This window comes from Halichoerus grypus, chromosome 4, assembly GCF_964656455.1.
Source record: "Halichoerus grypus chromosome 4, mHalGry1.hap1.1, whole genome shotgun sequence".
In the NCBI taxonomy this organism is placed as follows: domain Eukaryota; kingdom Metazoa; phylum Chordata; class Mammalia; order Carnivora; family Phocidae; genus Halichoerus; species Halichoerus grypus.
In genome coordinates, this window is record NC_135715.1 from 66,209,975 (window position 1) to 66,228,141 (window position 18,167).

General features: G+C 33.6%; 1 protein-coding gene across 4 annotated transcripts in view; it reads right to left on the reverse strand.

The window, feature by feature from the left end:
- Positions 1-18,167, reverse strand: part of NBEA (neurobeachin) — a 694,224-nt gene that overhangs the window by 392,708 nt on the left and 283,349 nt on the right. For 3 of the 4 annotated variants that reach the window (XM_078070461.1, XM_078070459.1, XM_078070458.1), the window contains 2 exons: positions 14,244-14,398; positions 11,830-11,956 (listed from right to left, as the gene is read on the reverse strand). In XM_078070461.1, the coding sequence (XP_077926587.1) occupies positions 11,830-11,956; positions 14,244-14,398 (282 nt within the window). The remainder of the gene's footprint in view (positions 1-11,829; positions 11,957-14,243; positions 14,399-18,167) is intronic. The other variant, XM_078070460.1, reaches the window with a different exon arrangement.

Below are 18,167 nucleotides of genomic sequence, written 5' to 3' on the forward strand. Positions count from 1 at the left end.
TTGGATTTCCACTGTTAGTAATCAGCTGATTTTCCTGCTGAGACCAAAACTAGACAAAAACCAAGCCAAAACAAAAATACCTCTTTAAGGGCAATGAAGTGTTAAGATAGGGACCAATTATTTGACCATGATCCCTAAAAAGAAATCCTAAAAGAGGTGATTTTGGCATTTGGGCCATTTTTTCGTATGGACATGGTTTAAAAGAAGCAGTTCAATGAGTCAGCAGTTGAACATAATTTTAACAAACTTATGGGGAAAAACTAAAGTTCAGGATCCACCAAAGGCAGGGAGAGCTTAGAAAAACTCATATGATTCAAGTTGGGACCCTGAAGAATTACACCCTAGAGGATGGTAAACTAGAAAAAGACTAGCCCTATAACCTTGACTACATTATGTCATCTACAATTGTTTGTGCCTACCAGAGGCAAATTTAATTTTTTTTTCTGGGAAAATCCACCATTTTGTACCTTTATACGCTTTCATATACTAGGTTCTTCACACTAGAATAAAAACAAAAGACATTAAAGTAGAGAAAAATATATTATCAAATACCAAGAGAAACACAAAATCATATAGATAGTCCAGAAGCCAAATAATGAAACAAAGACTTTAGAGTACCTATTTCTCATATATTCTTGAAAATTATAGATGAGATGGACAATTGGGAGAGAAAAACTAAAAAAATCAAATGGAAATTCTAGTACTTACCAAAAAATTGAAATTAAGAATATAGAAGATTGGAAACAACTGAAGAGAGAATCAGTAAAGTGGACTAAGATTTAAAAAATACTCAGAATTAGAGAGTGAGACAGAGACAGAGAGAGAGACACACACAGAGAGAATATGCATAAAGAGATAATAAAGAAATATATATGGTATGTATATGATATATGTATAATTCAAGTCCTAAGAAAAGAATAGAATGAGTCAGAAGGAACATTTGAAGAAGTAATGGCTAAGAATTTTCTAGCCACTAATAAAAGTCATTGAATTTCATATTTGAGAAGCTCTACAAAGCCCACACTACATAAATACAAAGAAAAACCACAGAGCCTGAGTACATCATAGTACAACTGTTAAACACCAAAGATACAGACAATCTTAAAAGCAGATAGCAATGGTAGGGAAGACAGGGGAGGAACACAGAAATAGCAATAAGACTGGAAGTTATTTTTTTTAAAGGCAAAAAAAAGTAAAGAAAGCACAGAAAGAAACAAAAGCCAAAAATAGCTGAATATCTTCAATGCACTAAAAGAAAACAAATGCCAACCTAAAATTTATACTGGCTAAAAATATCCTTAAAAAAAAATGAAGGTGAATATCAAAGAGTTTTAGTCAAATAAGAACTAAGAGAATTCATAAGTGGGAGGCCTACACTAAATGAAATACTAAAAGGTGTTCTTCAAGAAGAAGGAAGACGGGGATGCCTGGGTGGCTCGGTTGGTTAAGCATCTGCCTTCAGCTCAGTTCACGATCCCAAGGTCCTGGGATTGAGTCCTGCATTGGGCTCCTTGTTCAGCAGGGAGCCTGCTTCTCCCTCTGCCTGCCACTCCCCCTGCTTGTTTTCTCTCTCTTTCACACACAATAAATAAATAAAATCTTTAAAAAAAAAAAAAGAAGAAGAAGGAAAACAATACCAGATGGAAATCAGACTTTCAAAAAGAAATGATGAGCAACAAAAAATAAACATTTGGGTAAATCTAAATAGACGTTGACGAACAAAATGGTAATTATATTCTGTGTGGGGTTTAAAATTTATATGCACACAAACATGTATACATGTGTTCAAGTATGTTTGCAAAATTGGGGGTAAATGAAGTTAAACTATACTAACTTCCATGCATTGTCCAGGAAGAGGACTTACATAAACTAAGAATTAATGTTGCAATCTGAAGGATGATTATTTTTTTTTAAATTTTTTTATTGTTATGTTAATCCCCATACATTACATCATTAGTTTTAGATATAGTGTTCCATGATTCATTGTTTGTGCATAACACCCAGTGCTCCATGCAGAACGTGCCCTCCTCAATACCCATCACCAGGCTAACCCATCCTCCCAACCCCCTCCCCTCTAGAACCCTCAGTTTGTTTTTCAGAGTCCATTGTCTCTCATGGTTCTTCTCCCCCTCCGATTTCCCCCCCTTCATTCTTCCCCTCCTGCTACATTCTTCTTCTTCTTTTTTTCTTTCTTAACATATATTGCATTATTTGTTTCAGAGGTACAGATCTGAGATTCAACAGTCTTGCACAATTCACAGCGCTTACCAGAACACATACCCTCCCCAGTGTCCAGTCACCCCATCCCTCCCACCCCCCCCCACTCCAGCAACCCTCAGTTTGTTTCCTGAGATTAAGAATTCCTCATATCAGTGAGGTCATATGATACATGTCTTTCTCTGTTTGACTTATTTCGCTCAGCATAATACCCTGAAGGATGATTATTTAAAACACTGTTTCTCAGAGTGTTTTCTTAGGACCAGCAGCATCAAGGCCACTTAGTGTAATGGTTAATTTTACGCATCAACTTAACTGGACCACAGAGTCCACAGATATTTGGTCAAATACTTCTCTGGGTGTGTCTGTTAGGGTGTTTCTGGTTGAAATTCACATTTTGAATGGGAAGACTAACTAAAGCAGCTAGACCTCCCTAATACGGATAAGCCTCATCCATTCAACGGAAGACATGAGTAGAACAAAAGGCTGAGTAAGAGGAAGCTCCTCCTGCCTGACAGTTGGGAGCAGGAACACTGATCTTTTCTAGCCTTCGGACTCAGACAAAAACATTGGCTCTTCTTGGGTCTTGAGCATGCCAGCTTTCAGACTGGAACGTATACCATCAGCTTTTCTGGTTCTCAGGCCTTTAGATTTGGACTGGATATATACATTGGCTTTCCTGAATTTCCAGCTTGCTGACCACAGATCTTGGGACTTCTCACAGTCCAGAGATACACTGAATCAAAACTCTGGGGGTGGGACCCAGCAATCTATGTTTTAACAAGCCTTCCATGTGACTCTGTTGCAGGTGGGTGTTTCAGAACCACTGCATTAAGGATAAAATAGTAATAATAATGTATAACCCTCAACCTCACAGTTTCTTGTTACTTCTCTCTAGTGAATGTTTCATTAGGAATATGAATCAAATTGATTAATCACTACCAAGACTAGGAAGGAAGGAAGGAAAACAGCCAAAAAGAAAGCAGATGCAAATAATGAATATTAAGGAACAAAAAGGAGGGAATTTCTTACAGATTACAGGAATGTTAAAAGAATAAGGGAATAGTATGAACTACTTTATGCCAACAGAACCTTCCAAAATTGACACAAGACAAAATAGAAAATCTGGGGAGACCTGCACCTATTAAATTGAAATTTTAATTTAAAAACTTTCCCAAAAGAGGAGATCCAGGATCAGATGTCTTTGCTTGTGAAATATTTTAGAAAAAAAAACAAACAAAAAAACAATAATCTTACATAAACTTTCCAGAGAAAAAACTGCTTTTACAATTAAAAACCAAGTTGATTTCTTCCAGGAATTCAAGATTTGTTTAGCATTTAAAAAATAAATCAATGTCATAGACCACATTTAGCAGAAAAAGGAGTATGCAAAAAATTAAATAAAAAAATACAATAAAATTCAAGACACATAATCACAGCAACTCTTGGTTAATTATGAACACAAGAGATGTCTTATATTTGATAAAAGTATCTATGGTAAGATAGGAGGCATCATAATTAATGATGTTCAAAGCCTTCCATCTGAGATGAAGAAAAGAACGCTTTTTCTAACCACTTTTATAGAAAATTGCATTGGAGGTACTAGGTGGTACTATAAGACAAGGAAAAGAAATAAAAAGGTGTAAAGATTACAACAGGGGATAAAACTGTCAATATTCTAAGATGAAATGACTGTGTATATACATATTTATTTAGAAAGAATCATAGATAAATAATGAGGAATAATAAGTAGTTAAAAGTTTTAAGATATTAGTTCAATATACCAAAATGGATTATATATGCCTTCAAACAATTAAAAAATGAAATCTATAAAAGAAATAATTTACAGCATAAAAATGTCAAATTCAATTTTTCACCTTGAAGGAATAAGATGGTTTAGAATTACCTCCCACATTATTAACTAGAAAATTATACAAAATACAGAGAACAACTATTTTCAGACAACACAAGTAGCACAAGACCATAAACCCCAAGGAAAGAAAAAAAAAATGAAATGATTCCCACCATCATTCAGGTTTCTTGCATATTTTCCTTATTAGGGCAAAGACAGAATCCAGCAACTGTTCTGAGTTGACAAGACTAAAACCGTAGTTCAGGCAGGCCAAGGTGAATAGAATTTGGAGGACAGAATCCCCAAGAGGAAAGAGTTATAAAGAGAAATAATTCCAATAATCAGAGTCTTTTCCTGAATAACAATCTATGTATGTGACACCTGAAAGCTCCCAAGGTTAGAATTAGAACAAATTCTGAGGAAAGAGCAATTACGAAGGAGCTATAACACAAACATTTCCTATAGTTCACACAGGACTGAGAAGTGTGTGTTCCTTCCAGCCAGAATGGAAAGACCTCACTAAATACACTGAGCATTCAGGAGAAATCCCAGCACACTTTCTTGGTGTGACAAAATTAGCCCAGGAATAAAGGCCACTCTAGACTTGCTTTAAAATACCTTAAAACCATGCCTCATAAGGAGGAATAGCTTTTTGAATAAATAGTGCTTGAGCAACTGAACAATCATACTCAAAAATATAAACCTCAATATATATCTCACTCACACCTTATACAAAAATTAGTTCAATATGGGTCACAGACTTAAAAGTGAAACTGTTTATGAAGCCACGGAACTCTATGGAAAACATATGAGAAAATATTTAGGACTTAGAGGGGGTAAGAATTCTTAGACATGACAGCATGGTAAGGTAGACTACAACAAAAATGCAGTTTTCCTCTGCCAAAGACCCTATTAAAAGGATGAAACAAGAAGCCACAGTGTGCAAGAAAACCACTGCAAACCATATTTCTGAAAAAGGACTAGTATTTAGAAAATATGATGAACTCTCAAGGCTTAAAATTAAGAAAGCAATCCAATTATGAAATGGGCAAAAAACATGAACAGATATTTCAATGAAGAAGCCTTTCAATACCGATACAAAAAGCACAGAAAAAGATGTTCAGAATCATCCATTAGAACATCACAAATTAGGACCACAATGAAATATCAGTACCTACCTACCAGAATGATTAAAAAAAAAAAAAAAGACAATACCAAATGTTGGTAAAAATGAAGAGAAACTGGACTATGTATACATTGCTGGTAGAAGTTGTTTTTTTTTTTTAAATAAAACTAATGAGGTACTTACCATAAAGCTCAGTAATCTCACTCTTGAGCACTTATTCCAGAGAAATGAAAACTTATGATTACAACAAAAATGTTCACTGCAGCTCTTTCTCATAAAAGCCAAAAACTGGGAAAAAAACTAAATGTCCTTTAATGGATGAATGGTTGAATGAACTGTCATATATTCATACCATGGAACACTACTAAGAAATACAAATGGAAGAACCTATTGAACAAGTTGGACGGATCTCACAGCATTATGTTTAACTGAGAAAAGGTCAATTTCAAAATGTACCTCTGAAAAACCTATGAGTCAAAAAAGAAATTATAGGGAAATGTAGAAAAAATATTGAATGAAAATTAAAACATTATAATGAAATTTGTTAGATACAGGTAAAACACTCCTTTAAGGAAAAGTTGTGGCTTTAAAAGCTCATATTAGAAAAGAAGATCTAAAATCAATGATCTAAGCAAGGGTTCAGCAAATGTTTTCTCTAAAGGGTAAGATAGTAAATATTTTAAGTTTTTAGGCAATACTATACAGAGGTTACAACAACTTAACTCTGCCACTGTAATGTGAAAGCAATCATAAGCGAATTATAAACAAACGATGTGACTATATACCAACAAAAGTTTATTTTTAATATAAACTGGTGGCAAGCAATTTAGCCCATGGGCCATACCTTATACACTCCTAATCTAAGTTTCCATCCTAAGAATCTAGAAAGAGAAAAGCAAGTAAGCCTCAAATAATGAAAAGGAGTTAATAAAAGAATTCAGTGTAATCGAAAACAGAAAAAAAAATAAAGGAAGCTAATAGCTAATTTCTGGAAAAAATCTAATATCGAAAAATCAGTAGCTATTTTAATAATGATAAAATGAGAAAAAGACATAAATTAACAAAATCTTGAATGAAAGACAGAACATCATTAGCGATCCTAAAAATATTTTATTTTAAAAAATACTTGTTTGAGAGAGAGTGAGCAAGAGAAAGAGAACATGAGCTGAGGGAGAGACAGAAGGAGAGAGAGAAGCAGACTTCCCACTGAGCAGGAAGTCCAATGTGGGGCTCCATCCCAGGAGCCCAGGATCAAAACCTGAGCTGAAGGTAGATGCTTAACCAACTGAGCCACTCAGGAACCCTACAAATATTTTAAAATAATAAAATATAAAAACCTTATGGCAATTAATCCAACCATTTAGATAAGATGGCTAAATTCCTAGAAGTCACAAATGACCAAAACTGATGCAAAAAAACCCCCCAAACCTCCCCAAAATGAAAATCTGAATAGTCATTTATCCATTAAAGAACCTTAATTTGTAATTTAAAACCCTCCCATAAAGAAAATTCCATTTAGATGTGGCTCCACTGGTGAATTCTCAAACACTTAAGGATAAAAATCACTAAAACTACAAATGACACTATCTTACACATTGCAAATAATAAGGATTCTACAACTAGTATTATAATTATTGAGTTGAGAAAAGTTCTAAACTACCACAGTCTACTAAAATTAAGTGGATTAAGCAAAGCTGCAGGACATAAAGTCAAATATACAAAAATAAATTCTCTTTCTATACACAATAAACACCCAATTAATATCTTTCATTTTTTTAGCACTACTGAGGTATAACTGACACAGGCAATCATCAATTTACTCTGTGTTAAGATAAATTTATTTGCATTTGTATAAATGGAGACATACAGTATTGACTCTTTTTTGTTTGGCTTCTAATTCAAAATTGGAAATTTAAAGTAAAAAATCTAATTAGAATATCATCAAAGACATGAAAAAAACACTAAAAATGACAAAAGTAAGCATAAGACCTTTACAATGAAAACTACAGTAAGTTGTTGAGAGAAATTAAAGATCTCAATGAATGGATATAGACAATGTACATAGATTGGAAGACTCAATATTATTAAGACATCAATTCTCCTTAATTTAATTAAAGATTCAACACGATCCTAATTAAAATTGCAGCATCTTTTTTTTTTAGAAACTGTCAAGTGCAAGCAAATTCTAAAATAATATATGAAAATGCAAATAACCTAGGACAATCAAAGCAACTGTAGAAAGGTACAGAGTTAGAAAACTTGTACCACCTGCTTTGAAGATTTACTATAAAGCTCCAGTAATGGGGCACCTGGGTGGCTCAGTCATTGGGCATCTGCCTTCGGCTCGGGTCATGATCCCGGGGTCCTGGGATCGAGCCCCGCATCGGGCTCCCTGCTCCATGGGAGGCCTGCTTCTCCCTCTCCCACTCCCCCTGCTTGTGTTCCCTCTCTCGCTGTGTCTCTCTCTGTCAAATAAATAAATAAAATCTTTAAAAAAAAAAAAAGAAAGAAAATAAGGCAAGGTGACAGGCACCCACAGCAGGTTAGGAATCTGTTTAAAAAAAAAAAAAAAAAAGCTCCAGTAATGAAAACAGTAGGGTATTGGCATAAGAATAGCCATATAGATCATGGAACAGTATGGAGTCCAGAAATATAGATCCACACATAGGTGGTCAACTGATTTTAAACCAATGTGCTAAGGTAATTCAATTATGCTGAAAAACTGATATAAAAATGAATAAAAACAAACCCCAACTTTTTTCCAACCATATGCGTAAAAATTAAGTGAAAATGGATCACAGGCCTAATCATAAAAGCTAAAAACTACAATCTTAGAAGAAAATGTAAGAATATCTTCATGACTTTGGGGTAGGTAAAGATTTCTTAGGATACAAAGGCACAAACCATAACAGAAAAGACTTTTTGAAACAATGGACTTTATCAAAATCAGAAAGTTGCTGTTCTTAACACTTCTAACAAAATAAAAATATAAAAGGGAACAGAAAAATTATGCAGTCTGACAGAGGATATATATTCAGAATATATAAAGAACTCTTACAACTCAATAAGAAAAACAAGCCAATTTTTTTTAAAGAGCAAAGTGGTGGGGGGTGGGAGGGATGGGGTGGCTGGGTGATAGACACTGGGGAGGGTATGTGCTATGGTGAGTGCTGTGAATTGTGTAAGACTGTTGAATCACAGACCTGTACCTCTGAAACAAATAATACATTATATGTTAAAAAAAAAAAAAAAAAAGAAGAAGATAGCAGGAAGGGAAGAACGAAGGGGGGGAAATCAGAGGGGGAGACAAACCATGAGAGACTATGGACTCTGCGAAACAAACTGAGGGTTCCAGAGGGGAGGGAGGTGGGGGGGTGGGTTAGCCTGGTGATGGGTATTAAAGAGGGCACGTACTGCATGGAGCACTGGGTGTTATACGCAAACAATGAATCATGGAACACTACAACAAAAACTAATGATGTATGGTGATTAACATAACATAATAATAAAAAAAAGAAATATTAGAAGACAGAGAAAATAAAAGAAAAAATAAAAAAATGAAAGAAAGGGAGAGAGAGGAAGGAAAAAAGGGAAGAGATGGAAGGAAGGAGGATAGACAGTGGTATGTAGGTAAATGATTAACAATTTAAAAACTGGTTCTGTAGTAAATACATAAATAAATAAAGATCAATCAATCAATCAAAAAAAAAAGATTTCAATAACCCATAAGCACATAAAAAAAAAACCTTATCACCATTAATCATCAGGAAAATGGAAAATAAAACCAAATGAGATATTCTTACCCAGCCATTATACAGTCTTAAATTAAAAAGATTAACAATACCAGTGTTGACAAGAATGGAGAACAAAATGGTACTTTTACACATTGTTGACAAGAATATAATATAATACAACCACTGTGCAAAATAGCAGTTTCTTACTAGGATAAGCATATACTTACTATATAACCAGGAATTTTACTCTAAGTTATTTACCCAAGAATGTATGTCCAAGACTTATACTCAAATGTCCATGGAATATTAAATGTCCACAGAAAACAAAAAGATATGGATGAATCTCAGAAACTCAGAAACTGAGTGAAAGAAGACAGAAACAAAAAAAAAGTATATTCTGTATGACTCCATCTATATGAAACCCTAGAAAAGTCAAATTTAAGTTACAGTATTAAAAAGTACATAAGTGTTTGCCTGAGGTAAAGATAATGAATTACATAGGGAGCAAAAGTGAACTTTCTGGGGTGATGGGTGGTTATATAGGTATATAAATGGAACAAAACACATTAAAATGTACACTCAAAATGAGTATTTTTATTGAGTTGAAACAATATAAATAAATGGTCTCAATAATACTGATTTGAAAACTAACTAGAAAAAAAGGATACAAATACAAAATATTAAAACAATCCTAAGAATAAATGAAATAGGAACATGTAAATTTCTACCTGGAAAACTAAATATTGTTATTAGGAAAATTTTTTTTAAAAAACAAAGAAATGGAAGGAATATATGATGCTCATAGCTTGAAAATTTCAATATTGAAGGAGATCTATAGATGTAATATAGATCTTTAGTTGCAATAGATGTATGAATTCCATTCATAGTCCAAACTCCATCAAGATTTTTTTAATATGGATACTGACAAACTGATTCTAAATTTTAAATAGAAATGCTAAGTACCAAGAATACCTCAGACTTATTTGAAAAAGAAAAGGACAAGGTAGAAAGATCTTATTCAACCAGATACTGATCTTTATTAAACCTAAAGCTAATTATGACAGTATGGCACAAGGAAACACAGACAGGCAAATGAGGCAGAACTGAGTGGCAAATCAGAATCCAGCATTTGGGGGCACTTGATTTGTGACAAAGTGGCAGAGATGGAAGGAAGGAAGAGTTTTTCAAATAAATGATGCTGGCTCATCCTGACATCCATATTACTCCTACCTCATTAAATTCACAGAACTCAATTCTGATGGACTGTACATATAAATATAAAAGACAATAAAGTGGCCAGGAGATAAGGTGGGGAAAATGTAGGCAAAAATTTCATCTACAATCAAAAAAGCACTAAAAAAGACTTGACAAATTGAGTTTCAGTAAAATTACAACTTCTGTGGACCCAAACAGATTCATATAAATGAACAGAAAAGTCACAGGATGGGACAAGATATATATAAAACATAAAATCTTCAAAAGGACCATTTTCAAATGCATAAAGAACCTTAAAAATTACTAATAAGAAGAAAAACAACTCAATTTTTAAAAATGGGAAAGAGATTTCAACAGGCAAATACAAAAGAATAAAACCAAAAGACTAATAAATATGTAAGAAGTTGCTCAACCCCATTAATCACAAGGAAAATGCAAACTATAAATACAGTGAAATACTTTCACCAAAAGGGCTAAAATATGAGTGGCAGTACTAAGTACCATTAAAGATATGAAGAAACAGGAACTCTCATATGTTGCTGCTGAGTTACTAAACTTTCATAACCACTTTGGAAAACTATTTGGCATTATCTAATAAAACTGAACATGCACAATCAAATGGATCAGCAATTCTACTCCATGTTATTTACCCATCAGATATGCAGGCAAATAAATGTGTGGCACACCCAAGAGTAATGTACAAGCAGCATCACTGTGTAAAAAGCAGCATTATCTGTAATAGTCTAAACCTAGAAAATTCCAAATGCCCATCATCAGTAAAATAGTTTAATAAATTCTAGTATCCACCTACAAAGGAATAAAAATGGAATAAAAATAAACTATTACTACATGCAACATGGATGAATCTCATAAACAAGGCCGGACAAAAGACGCTACAGATAAAAAACACATACTGTGCAATTTCATTTACATAAAATTCAAAAAAGATAAAGCTACCCTTGTATTAAAAGTCAGGGTTATGAATCTGAAGAGGAGCAAGATTACTGACAGGAAAAGGAACACAAGGTGGGGGTTTCTGGGGTACTTGGAACATTATTTCTTGACTTGGGTGATGGGAACATGAGTGTTTTCACTGTTTCACTGAGCTTTTATACTCTGTATTTGTGTAATTCTTGAATTTAAAATGTGAATACACACACACACACACACACACACACCTGTGTGTGTAATTTAAGACTGTGGACTAGTCTGTTCTAGGAATGCTCTGTGATGTGCTACCATAAATTTTTATCTATTCAGCACAATAAAAAAGATAATGTTTGTTTATTCAATTACATATATATTATATATAACTTTGCAGATTTATTTTGAAAGTCTATATTTTAAACTTTTCATCACCACTGCAAAGATGCACAATGTTATCATGTTACCATTTGTGCACGTTTTTTACTGTATTGGAAACAAGTAACATGCTATATAGGACAATGGATGACAAATTCAGCAGAGTCATGTCTGAACATCATTCAAGATCTCTGTTTCGGCTCTGAAATATAGTGAGTGACTTTTAAAAATACCAGAACAATACAATTATGAAATGCAGTCACAAAATGCATAATTAGCCCTGCTCAAGAATTCATAACTATACCTTTGCATTTACTGTGTACTGTTTCCCTATGTTTGAGGATGGAGTTGTAAGATGAGTATGAACAGGTAGTGATGTGTACCTCATGTTTTCAGCCGAGTCCTCTGGCATTGGAGCGACAGTCTGTACAGCTGGAAGGTTTTTGCTGGTAGCACCATTCACAAAACTAGAAGAGGAGGAAGAGGAGGAGGACCCTGAATCCACGGCACCTGTTCCCAAAATAATAATTTTTAGCCTTAAAAATAAATTTATTTAACAAAATAATTCATTATATCATTACTATCTGATTTTGAAGATTTACTCATCTGAATTTCAAAACAGAATTCAACAATTAAAAAATCATTTTGCCATCAGTATACTAATAACTCTTTATAATTATAAATAATAGCTGTTATATTAAAATCCAGTTGATTTACTTATATTAATCTAACAGAATTACATATTACAAATGGGTTATAAATAAAAGACATCAACAAATGAAAATAATTTTAGATAAAATGAGGCTGATAAAACAATTCCAATTTAGATGTGAAAAATTTATGTTTTTATTGCTATATTGTAATATTTTTAGTTTTCACCATCTAAGATACAATTTACAACAAACTGAGCATAAATTTGTGGCACTGGAGCATCAAATACTTATTTTGATAAAATGAATGCTTTAAGAAGGGCTATAATGAATATAATTGTACCTGATTTTAAAATAATGAGTTCTCCTCAACGATATGAAGATGCCACTTTGGAACAGACTTTTTCTATAATACACCATGTAAGTATATTAAAGAGCTGTGGAGTTGAGGGACATCTAGTGTTCCTGAATATTATCTTATCTCACACTAATTCCTACAAAACTGAATTGCTTACTGAGATTTCTTCTGCAACACTTATATAGCATCTACTTGCCAAAATCTAAACTGGACAATGTGTCCAGTTTAGGTGTTGGCATACAAAATGTGTGTGTGTGTGTGTGTGTGTGTGTGTGTGTGTGTGTGTGTAGGTGTGTCTGTACATATTTCTGAGGAGGATGTTTAATTACTTACATTTTATTTTCCACTGTAATATTATGTATTTTATACTATCACTAGACCTTGCTACATCACTTCCTATATCTATTATTAATTCATAAAATAGAAATTATAAGAAAATATTATAACTTGTTTCACATAAAGATAAAAAGGGGTAATTTAATTTTCCTTTAACCTATCTCTTAAAAATAAGGAATTATTCAGTAGACACTAAATGGAGATTTCTTTCTACTACACTTGCATATTTAAAAATTTTAACATGTTTTTTGATAGATGTTTTGGTAAAAGAAAAATATTTTCTTTCTATTTCTAGAAAGCAGAATGAATATAAAGAATAAGATTATAAACTGTATAGAAAAATTTTAAAGCCTTCAGACAAGCCAGATATATTTATTTATAATATAGATAAACCAAGGATGTTATGTTCTTTAACACAATGCCATCAATAATGTTTATTTGCTACTATAAATATGCGTGATAGAGTATATTCTACTTACTACAACCCCATAAATGTGTTGTTCATGATATGTCAGACTCGGGTGGTATGATAAACAAGATAGATACAGAAAGCACATAGAAGAGCTATGAAATTAATAAAAATGGGAAGAATCTAAGTAATGATAATAGATGGAAAAGTTCAAGGCTATACAGTTTGGAGAAGAGAAGGCTACTATAGTCAGGGAAGAAAAGTCAGGGATCATCTTGCGTTGTATAAATACCTAAAATGGAATCACAAAGATTTGGGTAAGGATTTATTTAGCTAATAATCAACAGGAACATTTCTGGAAATTTACATAAATAAAGGTTATTTTAGGCAGGCTTTTAAAATTTGTAGTGATTTGGAATTTTCTGTTCCTAGCGTCATTAGGAAAATGTTGGACAATGAACTGGATACAACTGTAATCTAAGTAAGTACATAAATTAATTCAATGTCAAATAATGGTTCTTATTCACATGCATTTTTTTTTCCATCAGGTTGAGGCTCTTGCATATCGTCAAGGTTCTTAGGGGAGCTCTGCCTTTCCTTAAGAGGATTTTGCAAAAAATATACATTAAGATTTAACCAGTAAACGTCACTAAATCTATTTTCTATCACTAACATATTTAGTGATATTCTTGATACCATTTACTAATTTTTACATATCAAACTTCAGTGTTTACATTATCTTTTGGTTTTGCTCCCCAAATACCTTTCAGCAATCTGATTTAACTCTGAAAGTAAATAGCACTGTGTTTTGAGAAGACTCAAAACAAAAACCAATAGTGTCCTCTAAAATGACCACTAAAAAATGTCTTAGAAGTACAGACAAATTCTGAAAGGTAGTATCATAAAGTAGAACCTTCTTAAAGATTATGATAATCCTAAATGATCAGGGCATTTTAATTTTTAAGATCAAATAAGCAGAAAAATGAAGATATAGAAAACAGAAAGAAAAAGATGAGGTATCACAAAAATATATAAGGACAATACCTGTTGTATTAATCATACTTTTTGGTGTAGCTCCAGTAGCAGCAAATATATTAGAGGTACTGCCTGTTGGCAGGCCACTTCCAGCAGCAGTGGCTCCCACAGTGGTTACAGCCAAACTACCTGGAGGGGGCTTCTTAACAGGTACCACGACACTCCTACAAAGCAAGAAGTGATGGAAAAATAACAAACACAAGGTTTAAGATGAAATCCAACCCTGCTATGACATATACAGTCAACATTCAGTTGTCTTATCTTTTTCTTTTCATTTCTTTTCTTTTTTAACTTCTGAGGCCAATTTCATTGGTGAAAAGGATATGGACATTAGGATATATTGTGAAGTGTGTTGACTTTAATTCATTTGGCAAATGCTTATGTCGAATTTGGAGCGTGCAGACCTTTCTTAAGATGGCTTGTAGGCTATAATCACGAATCTGGAAAAACTGGGAAAATGTGTGCTCAAGTTAGAATATTTTGCATCTGTAGTTTTTTTGGTAAAATATGCATAAAATGTCCTTCTTACCCATATTATATTCTCCATGTGTAAAACTGTCATAAAAACATAAAAACCACTCTGAAAGCCAGATTCTGAAGCTCCTTCATAGTAAAGCTAAAAATTAACCAAGGAATACTGAGTAACATCTAATGCTATAGTAAGGTTATACTTTATTTTTCTGAAAAAAATTTGTTTTTCATAGTTGTTATGAAGAAAAAGAACTCGATGATACACTTGATACAGTTAAAGATCTATTTAGCTTTCAAGCCTTGACATTTTAAACACAGGGGTTTCCCATGTTACTTTAGCATATTTAGATGAATTTCACACACACAAAATTCTGAATTTGACATTGTATTAACCTTAAATAATAAACGAGTATCATTTTAAAAGATAAACTACCTAGAATCATTAATATCTTTATTTCCAAGTAGTGAAGCTTCATTCTTCTCAAAGAATCAGGGTTGAGAGAGGTGGAAAGCTGGATTTGACCGAATTCTCATATTCTTTCTCAGCCTACAACTTTACATGCAGCCTACTATTTCTCCTTTGATTATAATGGCCAACTGGTTTACTAGAATCAGAGTACTGTACATTCTTGTCCTTAATATCATTTCTTCAACACTGCCCATTCCCTAACACATCAAACTATTCTCTGTCCTAACAATCTATTTTACAAATAATTTGCAAGTTTACGTTTATCAATAGGTGTTGATTAACACATTATATAAAAATTTAACTTTTCAGCTCTTATAAAATCTTCTATAAGCGACTCAACATGTTCCACTTGGTAACTTATTCCGTCCATACCAAAAGGCTTACCTAGTAGTCTACATAACCGTTGTGGGTACCCATTTCGATTCCATAAATACCCTCAAGTATACGTAAAATTTTGAAGTGCATACAACTTTTTCTAGGGTGAGCAAATAATTATCTGGATTTCAAAAATACATCCACAAAAAAGTTAACAGCCACCAATCTAAACTATTAACATATTCCACTCTCCTTCTAAATATGCTATTCATACAGATGCATACATAGAATCCTCTATACTACACATACTTTACCAACTGCATTTTTCTATCCTAAGAACATTCTTTCCATGTTTCCCACACAATTTCACAATTCTGTTCCATACCTTAAGACTGCAAACTATAAATAAGTAGATGATCCCTCTGTACTACATAAAACTCACATATACTCTAAGGTTGTAACAGTTATCATCAAAACAGCACAAGCCAAGAGATTATTCAATCTAACTCCAACAAAATGTTCGAGTGGTTAACTACGTTTTGTAATACACTGAGTGATATATAATACATACCAGTGTAAATCTTTCCATCACTGAATTTATGCTATCTCAAAACCAGAGATTTGGGGTGTGCTCTAAGATTCATTCGTTCATTCATTCAACAAATATTTATTGAGCACTATGATGTGTGAGGGGCGGTTCTAAATTCTGAAATACAGAGATATATAGAACAGACACAATCCCTGCCTTCATGGAACTTATGTTCTAATATGGGGAGACAGAAGGAAGATACAATAACATGAATGAGTTAATACAGTATACGAGATGGAAAGTGCTATGAGAAAAATAAAGCACAGACAGGGATAAGGAGAGTTACTAAGAGAAGACTCACTAAAAAATGTAATATTTGAGGAAACACTGGAAGGTGCAGGAGGAGCTATGAAGATATCCAGAGAGGAGTGTTAAGAGTGTCACAGGCAGAGGGACCAGGAAGAAGGCTAGTGTGAGTCTAGAAGATGTGGAGACTTGTAAGAAGTGAGACCAGACAAAAGGGGTTCTGATCAGAGGTATTTATGGTCCATTTTAAAGCCGTTGGCTTTTTCTCACAGTGGGACTGGAAGCCATTAAAAGCTTATGAACAAGGGAGGAATATGATCTTAGGTTAGCAGGACCATTCTGGCTGTTGCATTAAGGATACAGTTAAAGGGGGAAGGGCAAGTAGGGAAAGACTAGTTAGGAGTTTACTGTAATAAACCAAGCAAGAAATGATGTACTTTGGATCAGAATGGCAAAATGAAAATGGTGAAAAGTAGGTCAAATTTTGACTATATTAAGAAGGCAGAGCAAACAGGATTTGCAGGAGACTGGGATGTGGGTGTGAGAGAAAAGTCAAAGATGATGTAAAGATTTTTGCCTTAAGCAACATGAAGGGCAGAGCTGCCATTAACTAAGATACAGACGAATATAGTTGGAGCAGTTATTAATCATCCAAACAGTGATGCTGCATAAGCAATTGGATAGATGAATCTCTAGTTAGAGGAGAGAGGACTGGGCTGAGACATAAATTTGGGAATCACCAACATATATGCTATTTAATGCCAGGGAAGTGGATGAGATCACTGAAGAAGTGAGTGCAAATGGATAGGAGAATGGTTCAAGGGCAGAGTCTTGGAGTGTCCATTAATTGGTTCTGTGAATCTTATAAAAAGGTTCCTACTTTATCTGTATACCTCAAGATTTGGCCTATGTATAAAGTAAAGTAGTGAAGATAAGGGTTTTTCAATAGTGACTCATCAAGGCAAGTTGAGTTTTATAATTATTTGTGACACCCTATAAGGATCCCTTTTTTCTTTCTGCCCCCGCTCTCTTTTCTGTAACACTTATTGAGCACTGACAGGTTAAAGGAATACAACTTCACTGACAAGTTTGAGGGATAAAAAGAAAGAAAGATATAACCCATGCCTTAGAGATACCTGAAGGAAATACAAGAAACCAACAAATCAACTGTGCAATATATTTTCATAATTGCTTTGATCAGAGTTATGCACAGGATCTTTCAGGAACACAAAGGATGTGCATTATATGGGAACAGTGAGCTGAATCTAAAAGTAGCACAAAGGGAATTGGCCAAGAAGAGAAAAGTTCAGTAGTAAAACCTTAGTGAGGCAAAGAGATATGAAAAAACATAGTAGACTGAAGGAACTATAAATACATCCTTATGACTGATAAAAGGTAAGGACATTTCAAACTAAGAAGTTCATCTTTTATTTTTTAATATATTTTATAATAAGTAAAAATTATTTCAGAATTTTTATCAGTTTTGCATTTAAGAAAAATGACTCTAGCATAAATGTGGAAGATACACTGGCGGGGTGGCGGGGGCCTGGAAATAGTAAGGCTATTTAGGAGATAAGAGAAGGAATCCACTTGAGGGATACTGAGGGCCTAAAGTGAGGTGATAGCTTTGGGAATATACATGTCCTATCTTTTCTGGGATTCACATCTTTTAACCAAGTTCAAAAATAGCTATCTGCTACTTTTTTGAGACTAAGTACAAGATCATTTCACTTATGATAGGATTTTGGAAATTTTGGGGACTTTTAAGAAGTAATACATTATTTTATATGCTGAGAAACTGAGTCCCAGAGAGCCAAAGAGAATAAAAGTCACATCACACAAC